Source organism: Tetrahymena thermophila (genome assembly GCF_000189635.1).
Source record: "Tetrahymena thermophila SB210 genomic scaffold scf_8254736, whole genome shotgun sequence".
In the NCBI taxonomy this organism is placed as follows: Eukaryota; Ciliophora; class Oligohymenophorea; order Hymenostomatida; family Tetrahymenidae; genus Tetrahymena; species Tetrahymena thermophila.
Genome location: NW_002476500.1, coordinates 239,925 through 253,684, shown reverse-complemented (window position 1 = coordinate 253,684; position 13,760 = coordinate 239,925). Strand labels below are relative to the sequence as shown.

At 19.8% G+C, this 13,760-nt stretch overlaps 5 protein-coding genes across 5 annotated transcripts; 2 read left to right on the top strand and 3 right to left on the bottom strand. All coding sequences in view use genetic code 6, as the record gives it.

The window, feature by feature from the left end:
- Positions 1–445: 445 nt before the first annotated feature.
- TTHERM_00736540 (hypothetical protein) lies at positions 446–2,444 on the bottom strand (the record flags this gene model as incomplete). The annotated part of the gene is made up of 8 exons (XM_001011604.2): positions 446–524; positions 828–941; positions 1,222–1,311; positions 1,453–1,542; positions 1,752–1,841; positions 2,102–2,173; positions 2,302–2,351; positions 2,406–2,444. 8 exons carry the CDS (start codon positions 2,442–2,444, stop codon positions 446–448), a joined length of 624 nt encoding a protein of 207 aa, XP_001011604.2.
- Positions 2,445–3,739: 1,295 nt separating this feature from the next.
- TTHERM_00736530 (kinase domain protein) lies at positions 3,740–9,041 on the bottom strand. Its single transcript, XM_001011603.2, has 2 exons — positions 4,869–9,041; positions 3,740–4,650 (listed from the first exon to the last, which is right to left on the bottom strand). Exons 1-2 carry the CDS (start codon positions 8,795–8,797, stop codon positions 3,777–3,779), a joined length of 4,803 nt encoding a protein of 1,600 aa, XP_001011603.2. The 5' UTR covers positions 8,798–9,041; the 3' UTR covers positions 3,740–3,776.
- A 2,070-nt stretch (positions 9,042–11,111) lies between these two features.
- Positions 11,112–12,842, bottom strand: TTHERM_00736520 (IBR domain protein; the record flags this gene model as incomplete). Its single annotated transcript, XM_001011602.2, has 4 exons — positions 11,112–11,188; positions 11,253–11,418; positions 11,471–11,785; positions 12,144–12,842. 4 exons carry the CDS (start codon positions 12,840–12,842, stop codon positions 11,112–11,114), a joined length of 1,257 nt encoding a protein of 418 aa, XP_001011602.2.
- Positions 12,843–13,003: 161 nt separating this feature from the next.
- TTHERM_000736519 (transmembrane protein, putative) lies at positions 13,004–13,393 on the top strand (the record flags this gene model as incomplete). Its single annotated transcript, XM_012796395.1, has 2 exons — positions 13,004–13,125; positions 13,198–13,393. The coding sequence occupies 2 exons, from the start codon at positions 13,004–13,006 to the stop codon at positions 13,391–13,393; spliced, it is 318 nt and encodes a 105-aa protein (XP_012651849.1).
- Positions 13,394–13,415: 22 nt separating this feature from the next.
- On the top strand, positions 13,416–13,589 carry TTHERM_00736510 (hypothetical protein; the record flags this gene model as incomplete). Its single annotated transcript, XM_001011601.1, has 1 exon — positions 13,416–13,589. The coding sequence occupies one exon, from the start codon at positions 13,416–13,418 to the stop codon at positions 13,587–13,589; it is 174 nt and encodes a 57-aa protein (XP_001011601.1).
- Positions 13,590–13,760: the final 171 nt, after the last annotated feature.

Genomic DNA, 13,760 nt, shown 5'->3' with positions numbered 1-13,760 from the left:
TATGGATATTTAATTAATTAATTTAAAGTTGATAAAAAGAATAAATAAATTATATGTATTTTTAAATTTGTATTGTATAAGAGAAGTCATAAAAAATTTAGTGTAACATTCATTATTAAATACTAATATTTCTATAAAATGTTTACTTAAGAATTTAGTAGGAAATAGAAATTGGATATAAAGGATAATAAGAATGCAACTCAATAAAATAAAATAAATTTTTGAATTATTTATATATTTTTGTAAGGTAAGATAAATTTAAAAATAACTTTTAAACAAAATTGATAGCTTAACTTTAAGTTGTACCTTAAATAATAAATAGAGATCTTAATATGCAGAATTGAACAGAAATTACATCTTAGCAAGTTATTTAGTTAAAAAGAATATGAAATTTCTATTTAAATATAAAATAATAAAACAAATTATATAACAAAAAACAAATTTATCACATTTAAAATATTACTAATCTCTTCATTTTTTTTATATTCATAACAAATTTTAATAATCTAAGTTTGTCATTGAAGCTATATATTTTAGTTAATTATTCAAATAATAAGTTAAAATTTATTTTTGGCAAGAAAAATAGAAAAAATAAATTAAATTGAAAAATATGTAAGTAAGTAAGTAAATAAGTAAGTAAGTAATTAATGAGCAAAATTATTTTATAAGCCATACAAGCAAAAATAATTTAGCCTATTTTATTGAGTATGCATAATTAATTACATATTTTATATTGTTTATTCATTTATTTTAGTGTTTAATAGTTATGAATTTTAGATTCTTTATATTATATAAATATATTAAAAAATTGAATGTAATTTATTTACATTTCAATATAATCAAGGCTTATACGACACTACAAAAGATTATTATTCTTTGATAGAGATTAAGCAAAGCTTATTGCACCTTATTAGCTTATTATATCTTCAATTAATATATTACTTGATTTATTAATAAATAATGATTGATTAATTTTAAAAATTTCAAACTTCAATGATATCATTAAATGAAAAAAGATAACAAAAATAATTGTATGATTGAGGATAGTTAATAAATTTTAGATGAAATAAGTGCTTATTTATATTTAAAAAAATTAAGGTATAATAAATAAATGTTTAAATTATGAAATGGTAGAATATATTCATGCAGTCAGTCAATAAAAACCTATCTAGCTAATCATAATTAAAAGTTATTTTTTTTAAATTATAAAATCTAATTAACTTAAACAAGAGAGTCAAAAAACGTAGATTTTTGCATTATGATAAAGAATAACCTAAATGTATAAACATTTTATCATCAGTTCGGTAAGAGCTTTTAATAAAAAAAGAAATCAACATAAAATAAATAAAGTTAATTTTTAATTTAATTGTTAGATGAAAAGTAAGTTTTTTTAATTTTTGTTAAGCAAGTAAAAACCTAAAATTTATTTTGAATTTGAAAAAATATATTTACAATAATGAGAGTTCCAACATAGAAATATTAGAGTACTTTTACAATGAAGTACATAAGCCCGTTATATCATTAACATCAAAATGTAAAATGCTTTTCAAAAAATTATAAACAGTTAATCAAACTATTTTGAAGGAGAAAAATATATCTTGATAAATATAAGCAAAAATGTTTGTTTTTATTGGCATTTATTTATAAAGCTGAAATGATTAAACTTATAAAGAAATAAATAAATAAATAAATATAATTTAAAGCAAATTGATAAATAGTAAATAAAAAAATAAGTGTAAATATTTATTTACTTCAGCTTCAGATGTAAACTCCAAAAATCTTTTAAACAGCCTAAAATATCAATTAATCTATTTAATTTTTTTGGGTGAGGAAAGCCTTTACTTTTAATTTAATATAAATATGTTTTTATTTAGTAATGAATAAAATAAAATTTTAAACGTTTGTTATGAAAAGTATTGAAAAAAGACTTTTATTTATTAAAAAAATACATAATGAATTAAATAAATGAATAAATATCGAAAAAACAATCATTACATAAGAAGGAAAATAAATATTTTAATTAAAAATAATCATTGAAAAATTAAAATTTTCTTCCTAAATTCTAGCAATTAAGATTAATAAAAGCAAAAACCTATTTTACCTAATATCTAATACCAATGTTTAGAGATTATTACAAAACTCCATACAATAGATAAAATCTTCCTAAAGTAATCTTTTAATTTTAATATTTATTTATAGAATGATTTTTAAGATTTCAATTAAGTAAATATTTAAAAAATAAAATATTTTTAAATTAATCAAGATAAATTTTAAATAAAAAAGTAAATTAATTATTTTTACCCTTACTTAATAACAAGATTAACATGGGAAGAAAGATTTGAGTTTGCAAACTAATTTTATAAAATAAATAAATTATTTTAGTAAAAATGAATAATTTGAATTACATCTTCTTATTTTTCAAAATATTATCCTTTTTCAATCATTTTTTAATTTCTTAGATTCAATTATTTATTTTTCTATCTAATTTTTAAAATTATCAGTTGTTTTTATACAATTTTATTTTCTATCTTAATTTATCTTAAATTTTCAAATTAATCAATTCAAATAGACAATTTCGATACATAAAATCAAAATTTTATTGATATTTCTTTTTATATTTTTTAATTTTCCTCATAATGATTTATTAAGTATTCTTAGTTTATCTAAATTTAACTTATTCAAAAGTTTTTAATAAATACAGCTATAACTAGAGGTGTGCATCGATTAAAATCGATTTTTCTTAATATTGATTATAATCAATCAGATAACCTTTTAAATTTAAGTTTTTAATCAAATCGGTTTTAAAAAATTTTTTTATTTCAATAATAATCACATCTTAATAAATATATTGTAAAGATTATTTATATCAATTTATTTAAATTTATTTAGATTATTTATTTTATTTTATAAGTTAATGGTATTCTACTGTTTCAGAATATTTTTAAAATTATTAAGGTGTTATTGTATTTTTAATTTAACTAAAATGTTATTCAACCAACAGTGATACTAAATAGTAGGAAAAATACTAAATAAAGATTTTATTAATTAACTCAAGTTGGGAAATTCTTTTAATTGTTTTTAAAAAATTCTAAATTACTTTCAAATTAATTAGAGTTATCTTTAATCTAAATAAAGTACAAAATTTTTAATTTTCATTTTTTATAAAATTTTAGTTACTTTAATTGCTTAGATTTATTTATTTATTTACTAATCTTAATTTTAGTTAGTTTATTATTGCTTAAAAAATAAAGGCCTTTCTAAAAAATAGTTAGTGAGGCCACTCCACTAAATTTTAGAAATGCATTTAGCTGTATTATAAATTATTCTTTATAAAGATATTTTTCATTGTTTTTTATGAATAAAATTTAACAAAAAATTTTATTATTAATATTTAATTTAAATCTTTAAATTAAATTTATTAAAATTATTTATCAATAATGAAAACATAACTTATTAAATACTAACTTAATCAATAAATAATTAAGAATACTTTAAACCTTTTGAAATTCTTTAAGATAAACCTTAATTTAAGTTTTTACTTGATTTTTGTAAATTTTTTAATTACATTTATTATTTGAAAATTACTATTTATTTATAAGGTAATCTATCTATCACATATAAATAAATTTTATTTAATTGATAAAATTGAATGAAGAGTTAATAAATTCAATTTTATTTTAATAATTTATTTAAAGAATAAAAATAATTAAAAATTAAATAAATTTTTTTATTATATTTTAGTGGTTTGCAAGAATATAAAATATGTATTGATGTTATCAATAATTTTCATTTATTTTGTTAATAAAAGACTAATGATAGTCTTATTTTTTAAATGTACATTTAATATTTTGATAATTTTTTGTGAATTAAACTATTGGGTCTAAGAAAATACTTTCTTCAAAATTAAGTTCTAACTACATGATTTCCATTTATTTTTACTAGAAATGGTTTTTTATAAATTCATAGATTTTTTTAAGAAATGAGAAACTAACATATTAAGCTTTTTTGAAATTCAAAGTTATTTTATTATTTGTGTTTTTTTTGTTAAATAATTAGTTATTATTTTGAATAAATGTGCAAAATTTATTGTGCATTTGAGTTTTGCAGTAGATATTTTGAATAAATATATTTTTCTGTTCTATCTAAATTTCTAATTCCTCATCTGAAATAAAAGATCGTTCACTTTTATTTTCTAATAAGTAGAAAATTTTATAATATTCCAAACCTGGGTGATTTTCCACATTATCAATTATTTCAAATATAAATTAGTTATTGATTTCATTATGTATTTGCAATTCATAATGTCTTAGATTCTTTAAATTTTGGATCTAAAATTATCTATCAAATTGATCATTATCTGTATAAATAATAAGTTTTTCTAAATTTATCATTTTTTCAATATGTTTATATATTAAATCTAATTATTCCAAAGCCTCGGCATGTAAATAAGCAGAGCGAGCTTCTTAAAAATTCAAAGTGACTGATTTTATTTTATTACTTATTTATTCAAACAGAGAAATCATCTTCTTTACATCAGCTAAGTAATTTAAGTTCTTATCTTATTATGAAAAGTCTATAGTAATTTCATCCAAATCAGGGTTATCCAAATTGCATATTTAAAGCTTTTCCAGATAGTCAATTTATTTCAACCTTTTTATTTACAAATTTTAATATTTATTAAACAACTCAAAATATTAAATTGGTAATTTTTGTAGAAAAAATGTTTATTTGACTAAATAGAATAAATACCAATTTTAATTAGATTTATAAAATTGATTAAAGGATTCAAAAAATTCAATTAATTTGATAAATTTTTTATTCTGTTTTTAACTAAATTATGAAAATATTAATTAAATAAATGAAAATACGGTAAAGTAAATTTGCCAATGCTATTTGATATTTCCATAGGCTCAAGATCACCATTTTGAAAGTACTTAAATTGATAGTAAGGCACAAATATATAGAAATCTTATTGCATCATTTTAAGTTTATCAAAATAATATTTTTTCTCTTCACTTTTATCAATAGATATATTATTATCTGAAGACTTGTCTAAAATTTTTTGGTGTTAATTTTCAGAAATTAAATTTTTTTCTTCAATTTCAGAGATACAATTCTAAGTTAAAGATGAATTAGTAACATCTTGATCAGTTATTTCAAATGTTTTTTCAATTATTTTGCTTATTTATTGATATTTATCATCACCTAATTTTTTTTTGACTTCGTTATGTAGGTGTTCATTAGTATAAAGCAAATTTAGTTGATCACTTTTTTAATTATTACAAAGTTTTACTAACCTTTAGAAATTATTTTTATCATAATCTAAATCTTTTATTTTTAAAATAACTTTATCATGAAATTGTTTAAATATTTAAAAAATTTCTTCATTTATTTCATAAATAATGAGAGTAAAAGATTAGAAATTTTAATGTTTTATTGATCTATCTAATAATTTCAAATGGTATATTAATTCTTTGATTAGTAGCGTTTCTTATAAATTTACCTCGAAATATATTTTAAGTAATTTATTCAATTAATTTTAATTTTATGAAAATGAATTACTTAATGCTTAATTTATTTGGACACATGTATTGTAATCAACTTTATTATTAATGATTATTTTTAAATTTTATATTTTATTTTTAAAAGCATTCTTAAATATATAGTTGGCTTTCTGTTTTAATTCCTATTTATCTTAAAATGTAAATTTATCTGTTATATTAAACTCAACGCTATAATATAAATAATCACTTTTTATTTCAAACAAATCTATTTGTGATTTTTAAAAATTATTATCTTCATTATCAAAATTCGGATTTATTAAAAAGTCAGCTTAGTAATTATTTTTCTCAATCAAATATATTAGTTTGGGATATTTTATATTGTTATTATTGATATTTTCCTAAAATTCTATGGAAAATTGTTTGAATTATATTGGATTTAACATCAAAAATTATTAAATTATTTTTGGATAACATTTAAAAATGTTTATCTTAGAAAAATCAAGTTTTAAGATTGAAAGATTTTTCAATTTATTTATCTAAAAAATTTATTACTGATTATTCTCTTTTCTATTCTCTTTGTTTTCTAATATTTTTGTTACTTAAACAGACAGAGTTTTAAGTTTTGCATTCTAAAATATCTATTAAAAATAATTTTCTAATTAAGAAATTTCAAGTTGTAAATTTTATAGAGAAATTTCCTCAAGGTTTTCTAAATTATTATTATTGATTGGTATTTAAATATTTTCAGTGGATTCTAATTTTTATTATGATTTTAGTTTTTCAACAGTACCTAATTTAATATGATATTTAAACTCATTATCTTAGGTTCTACTCCTTCTATTTCTTTTTTCAATAATGCTATCCATTTATTTATCAATTTCTTATTAGTCTAAGTTTTTTGGAGTTTCTTCAATTTATAATTTAAAATATTTAATACTTTATTGTTTGATTAAATAGTTTATTAATTATTAATTTAATATTTTTTAATTTGATTCTTCTCTTTTGAGTTAAATTTAAAGGTTTTATATTTCACAGCTTTTTTGTACAACACTAAAGATTTTTTAAAAAGATTAATCTGATTGCTACAAGGAGGAGGACTTTTATAAGAAATTTAATTTTAATTTTATAACTTTTCCACAAATGTTTAACAAATCAGAGCAGACATATTCCAAGTTTTAGGTTTCTTAAAATATAATTTCAAGTTTTTTAGACTTAAATCTATTTACTTTATTAAAAATTTTTTAGAAGTCGCTTTGGTTTATTTCTTTACTCAGTGAAAAAGTCAAAGAATACCATCCTTCTAGTAAAATATTCATCAAAAAATCTTCTTAATATATTTAAATATTTTAGAGAACAAGATATTTCATTTTCTTTCCCTTTTTTAAAAGTATTGTTAAAATAGAGGCTAATTGCTTTAAAGAGTTTTAGTTTTAAATTAAAGACAAATTTAACTTTAAAGATTTTAAATTATCATTAAAAGCTACTATTTGCTCTAAGCAAGCAAGATTTTGCTCATTTATTTATATTTCTACTTCTTTTGGCAACTAAACCATCAGCCAATTAAACTCGTTTTTGAAATTTGTTTATTACTCTTCTTTTTTTTATATTTCTTTTTCTTTTTCTTTTTCAAATTTCTATTTTATATTTTTCATGCTATCATTAAATGTCTTTATTTTTTCCTTCAAAAAACTTTTTAACGATTAAAGCAATTGATCTTAATTAGCTTAAATTTTATTATTATTACAGTATTTTATTTCTAATTTTTCATCTAAAATGAATTTTATTTTTTCAGTTTTAGTTTTGTCTGAAATATTACCAAAAATATTAATTCTCTCTAAGATACCCTCTTTTTAAATGAGATTAATATCGTAAATCTCTAAATTAAACTCTTAGTTAAGAAGATCTCCTTTTTAAGCGATCTTTTCTTTTGCTTTTTATTGTAATTATTAGTATTTTTGAATTAAGTCGTATTATATGTATATATAATTTTCACATTTTATTTTGTAACCCAACTCTGATAGCAATTCTATATACCTAATATTATCAATTGTAATACTTTTTATCTTAATTTGGCTTGAATTTGGCACAATTTCTATCTCCTCTATATTAGAAAACAATTCAACTAATTCTTGAAAGGGAAATACACTTTCGAATTAAAGGAAGAGAGGCTTTATTTCTAAACTCAATATTTTCTTTTGCTCATCACCTTCTAAACATGTTTCTATTTCTTATATTATTTTTTCAGATATTTGATTAAAACTGTTTTTTGGGTCTAGCACAAACTAAAATAAAAAAATTAATATTCTTACTAAATCTCTATTTTCGTTTGGGTTGCTTTAACTTTAAAACTTTTTGAAGATTTAACTCACCAAATCCAAGAATTTTTTATCATCCATCTAATTAAATTACTTAAATTTTTTGTCTTATATACTATCCATAAGTAATCTAATTATTGTTAGTGAAAGCTAACAGTTATCACATCTTATTATATCCTTTCTTTTTTTAGGTCTATTTTACAAATACCAAACAGTATTAAAACTCTCTGTGTAGCATTTTAGATAATCCTCGTTTTACTCTTAAATTTCTACTGAAGCTCCAAAATCTATGAGATAGAATTACCTATCGAATCCCATTACTATATTAGCAGGTTTTATATCAGAGTGAGCTAGTCCTTTCTCATGCATCTTTCTTAGCTTATCAAAAAGCTGCACGATTAAACATTTCGCAAAAGGAATAAAAGCTTATTTTTTTTAGTAATCCTTTTATAAAATATTATCTCTGATATTATTAAGAGATTAGACGCCAGCTGCTTATTCAACATAAAAAAGACCTCCTGAATCTGATTCAGTTCTCTCGATCAGAGGAAGAGTTATCCCCTCTTCTGAAAGAATTTTAATAAATCCTCTTTCTTTTGAAGCATCCTATTCACTTTTACATTTTTTCTAGATGAAAAAAATGCCATCATAACAATTTAGTAGGACCCTATTTGAGCATCCTCCTGGAGCCAATTCTTTAGCCTTCTATCCCTATTATATTTTCTATTATTTTATAAATTTAAATGTCTCTTCACATATTTTCTCTATTTTTCTCTTGCTGATAAAAGCATTTAAGTTTGTTATCTAATATTCTTGATTCACCATTTTAAATTCTATCTTTTTATTAGAATTTATTTTGGTGTCTTAATCATTTTACTAATTATCCTAAATGTTATTTCCTTCTTAGTAATTTTAGTTTTAAGAATGTGTATATCCCTCCTTTTTTATTATCAAAATAACAATTTTAATTTTCGCCATTATTATAAATTTTGATAACAATTAAAACTGATCATTATTTATTTTTTTAAGCCTAATTACTAATTACTTTAAAGGCCTATTTAAAAAACTATTAAAACATGATTGTTTACGCTCTGCTAATTATTAGTTAGTGCATTTGCCTTCTAGCTTTGATCAAAATTAAAATTCAACATGAATATTTGCTTTCCTTTACTTTACTTTAATAAAAAACTTTCAATCTTATTGAATTTAATATTGATTCTTAATTTATTACTAGTTTTTTTAATAAATAAACACTCAAGCAAATTAGATCAAAGATTATTTCAAAATGATTATTTTATTCAATGGTCAAGATAGACAAGATAGATCATTAATATTAATTTCCAATAACATGTTTAGTATTTCTTTTCTTTTACAATAAAATCTTCTTATTCGCTTTGAAACTAAATTAGAATTATGCAAAATCAAAAATAATATGACAAAAGCAATTTATTATATTTATATGATGCTTCATTCTTTTAAATTAAAATTTATCATCTTACTATATAATCTTCAAGTAAATTATCCTCTAATATGAATTTATAAAAATACAGTTTATTCTCTTGAATGTGTTGTATTTCTATTAATTATTTAACTAAAAATGGCAAAATAATATTAAAGCAATGTCCAATAAAATTATAATTTATTTATTTTTTTAAAAAAATTATCATATATTAATTAAATAATATATTTTGAATCAACATAAATATAATCACTCACTTATTGTAAATTGTTTTGATATTTAATCTACCATATTTAAATAATGATAAATGTATAGAATTTAAAATAATTTATAAATGGTCAACCAATAATATCATCATTAGCTATTAGAGAATGTAATTTTTTATATTGAACATTCAAAATATAAATCTGAAAAGCAAATTAACATCTTGAGAGTAGGTTAATCAATAAATAAATAAATAAATAAATTTTATTTTGTTATTTTAAAAAAATTAGTAGTTATCCTTGAATTATTTGAATTATGAGAGAATTTAAATATCAGTCACATTTTGTCATTGATGCATAAACCATTATTTTTGACTCATTTTTATATTAATCTTTTTTAATATAATTTTTATCACACATATGTTTATTTATCTATAAGTATATTTCAATTTATTTTTTTAATTAATTTAACATTAAAAATGATTTTAACTAACTATATAAAATAAAAATTTAAAATATATAAAAATAATAATATTTTCATAAATACATAAACAAATACGAGTTAAAATAATAATTCATAAATCTTGTTTAAAATTTCTTTAAAAAATCAAATGGTATACTTAAATGTAATTCTTTAAAGTTAATAAACTATCATTTAAAGATAAAAAATTAGATTCTAAAGTAAAGATGTATAACTAACTATTTAATTTACATTTATTAGTTGATTTTTTTATTATTCTTGATTACATTAAAAATGATTAGTGTCAATATTTAACTTTATATTACTTTTCTAATTTTTGATTGTCTAAAAAAATCTATTACAGGAATTTATGAAATTTCATCCTTAATTATTATCACTTTTTATTTCATTTAGACTATATTTTAAAACTATTTGTTCAATTTGATTTTTTAAGGATGCTCATCAAAATTTAGTTTTGGTTTTTATTTAAGGGAAATTATATTAATGTGGTGGTAATTAATTAGAAGGTTTATCGAAATGGTATTGATTGAATTTATCATTATTTTTCTTTCTTTGGTATTAATTGACTTTAATTTAATTAATAATTATTTCATTAAAATCCTATTAATTTTCTTAATTAATTTCCTCCTCAATAGATTCTCTTTCTTAATTAAGCAAATCTAAAATATTGAAATTAAATTATTAATTCTCTTTATAATCTGCTGTACTTATTGAACTGGATTTTTGCATTTCTTCAAAAGATCTTCGTCTTGATTCTAATCTTCTATTTTCATGATAAAAAAAATGTTATTTACTTATAACAAATATCTATTATTACATTGGATTTTAAAATGTCTAGTTATTGTTGTTATAAACATCATTATTATTGAACTCAATTAAACTATTTGGTAAATAGTCAATATTTCTATTAAGATAGGACGTTTGTCGAATTTCTCTTTCATTTCTAACTTAACTGGTTTCTGTTTCATCTGTATCAAAAGGGATTTCTTCTGGACTTCCATTTTAAAAACATAAACATTAATTATAGATCCCTCCACAAATATAACAAAATTCATAACCACATCTGCAGGTCATGTGATTGCAGCTTTTAATTAAAAATATTATTTAGAGCTCAATGTAAATTAAAAAATATTTTACCCTTCATTTTTCTCAACCCACATTTTACATTAATTGCATTACTTAAATTTTTAATCTCTAACTAATTTTTAGAATTTTACATCTTCGTCCTATTCGAAATTATGAAAATTAATATTTATTTATTAATTGGTTCAAAATGAGTAAATTAATTACTAAATAGCTATTCTGAATTTTATTTTCTTTGCAGGTCAAATTTTTATGATAAATCTAATTACAAATTAGGCAAATAGCTTTTTTTACAAAAAGGGCAATCTAATCTTTTTTAGTTGTTTTCTAAAATAAAGGCGTATTAACAATCTGGAGTTAGACACCAAGAAGCCTATTTATTTATTTATGTTGAAAAATATGAAAATCAAATTAAAAAATTTTACTTAGTCTCCTTATTTTTCAATATAATTTTTAATTTAAAAATATGAGTATTTTTGGAAATCTGAGTCATTTAATATCTCTCTAATATCTTGCTATGAAACCACTTAAGGGCATTTATTATTAACGCATTTTATAGGAAACCTTCTTTCTTCTACTTAGCTATTAAAATACTTTTTAAGACAAACTCTATGATATGTATTATGACAACATTCAATTGGCCAATAATCTTAATCAGTCATTTTTTCAAAGCAAATATCGCAATTCCATATTTCTGATTTCTATTCTTCTTTAGATTCTTCAATTTTATCATCTTATTACTATATAAAATAAATAGTCTTTTTTTGATCATTCATTTATTTAAAAAATTTTAATTAATTAATATCAAATTCTAATAGAAAAGTATCAAAAATCAATAAGTAGTAAAAAAACTTTGAATAAATATCTTGCGATATGCTAAAAATGAAGTCTTAAAATTTAACAAAGATATTATTGAACTTGTTTGTTTTTTATTTAGAAATCTAAATCTTAAAAATGGTTTATTTAAGATTCTTGGTTGGTTGTTTTTTATATTTTTATTATTAATAATAGTAGCTTGTTTTCTTACTTAACCATTTTTGAACTCAATCATGTAGAAGTGATAATTATAGAGCTAAAAAAAGATAAAAAATTGCTAACCTCTCTTAACGGCTTTGATTAACTATTCAAATTCATTTATTTAAAATTTGAATCGTATTAATACTTTATAAAAGATAAGGGTTCTTGCTCTTCGCCATCAATAAGCTAAGAAAATACCTACTCTATGATTAAATATTGACCTTTACTTTTGCACTATTGGTATAATTAGATAATCTATGTGACAAACTCATTTAACTAATCTTTATTTATTTTTTTATACGCATACTATGTTCCGATTATAAAAACTAATAAATCTTTGTCAACGTTAATGGAACTAAGTGGTGCTAATAACTCTTATATTTCTGATACTTTTAATTTTTAAATGCTTTAAAAACTACTCATTTTAAAGTATTTAATATTTCTATCTTAATTAAATAGATTTCTTTCCTTTCTTATTTTACTAATTATTTTCTTAATTTTCTGAAATTATAGTTTGATTAATAGTTTTTTTGTTGAATTTAATAAAAAATCATGCAATTCTGATTTTTTTCTTTTTTAAGATACAAGAAAAGAGAATACTAAAAAAAGATTACTTCTAATATCAAACCTTGAACCTGATTTTATTTGGTTAGTACTTACTTTTAAGTGGAGCAAAAGTTAAAACAAAAGTATTTATTTTAGTGATTTACTATTTATTTTAAAAAACAAATATAAAGCTACTAATTTCAATTAAGAATTCGGGTAAATTATATTAATCATTTATTTATAAAATAATATTTATTGTTAGCTATTTATAATTCAGGAATAAATAACCGATTTTCCCTCATCTGTTTTTTGTTTAATGCTTTTTCCGATTATTTACTTTTATAAGTTTTATAAAATATTTTTCGTTCAACAAAACTTAGATTTCTCATTTCCAAATGATATTAATTTATTATAATTAATAGTTGAAACTAAAATTAAAAATTATTTTTAATTAAATTTAATTGAGAGGATTTGAATCATCAAAAATCTTATTATATCAATCTATCTATCAGTCAGAGTAAGTTTCACACATATTTTATTGTATTCAAAACTTAATTTATAGAATCTATAATTTAAAATAAAAATCTAGCTAGCTCTGTTTGGGATATTTCATCCTTATCGTCAGTCCTTTTGTTAGAATCATCTATTAAAAATTAATTAGTAAAGTATCTGGTTTAAGGATATATTTGATTTTAGTAAAAGTTAAGTTTTTTAGCATTAATTGCAACATTATTAAATTATTAAATGACATTCAATGTCTAACTTACTCATTTCTTTAAAAATGAGGTAATTATGCTTGATAAAAAAATGGGGGTTTTGTATTTAAATCAAGAGGACTATAATCTATACTTAGTCCTCTTCCTATAAATTAAGGTAGAGTAAGTAACTCTCCCTAAAAGTAAGAGGTAAACTATAGTTTTGCCTTCATTTGATGAACTCTATAAACAACTTTCTTACAACCCTCAACTTATTCCTAAGTGAAAATATTCCCAGAATAAAGATAAGAAGCATTTGAATTAGATCGTTTTGCACAGTTTCTGTGATATTAGCTCAAAAATATGCTCTCTCTTTATGAGTATTACTTGACTATGAAATAATTTGGAATATTTATATTTGGATCAGCTCTAAGTATTGACAGACATTCCTATTATA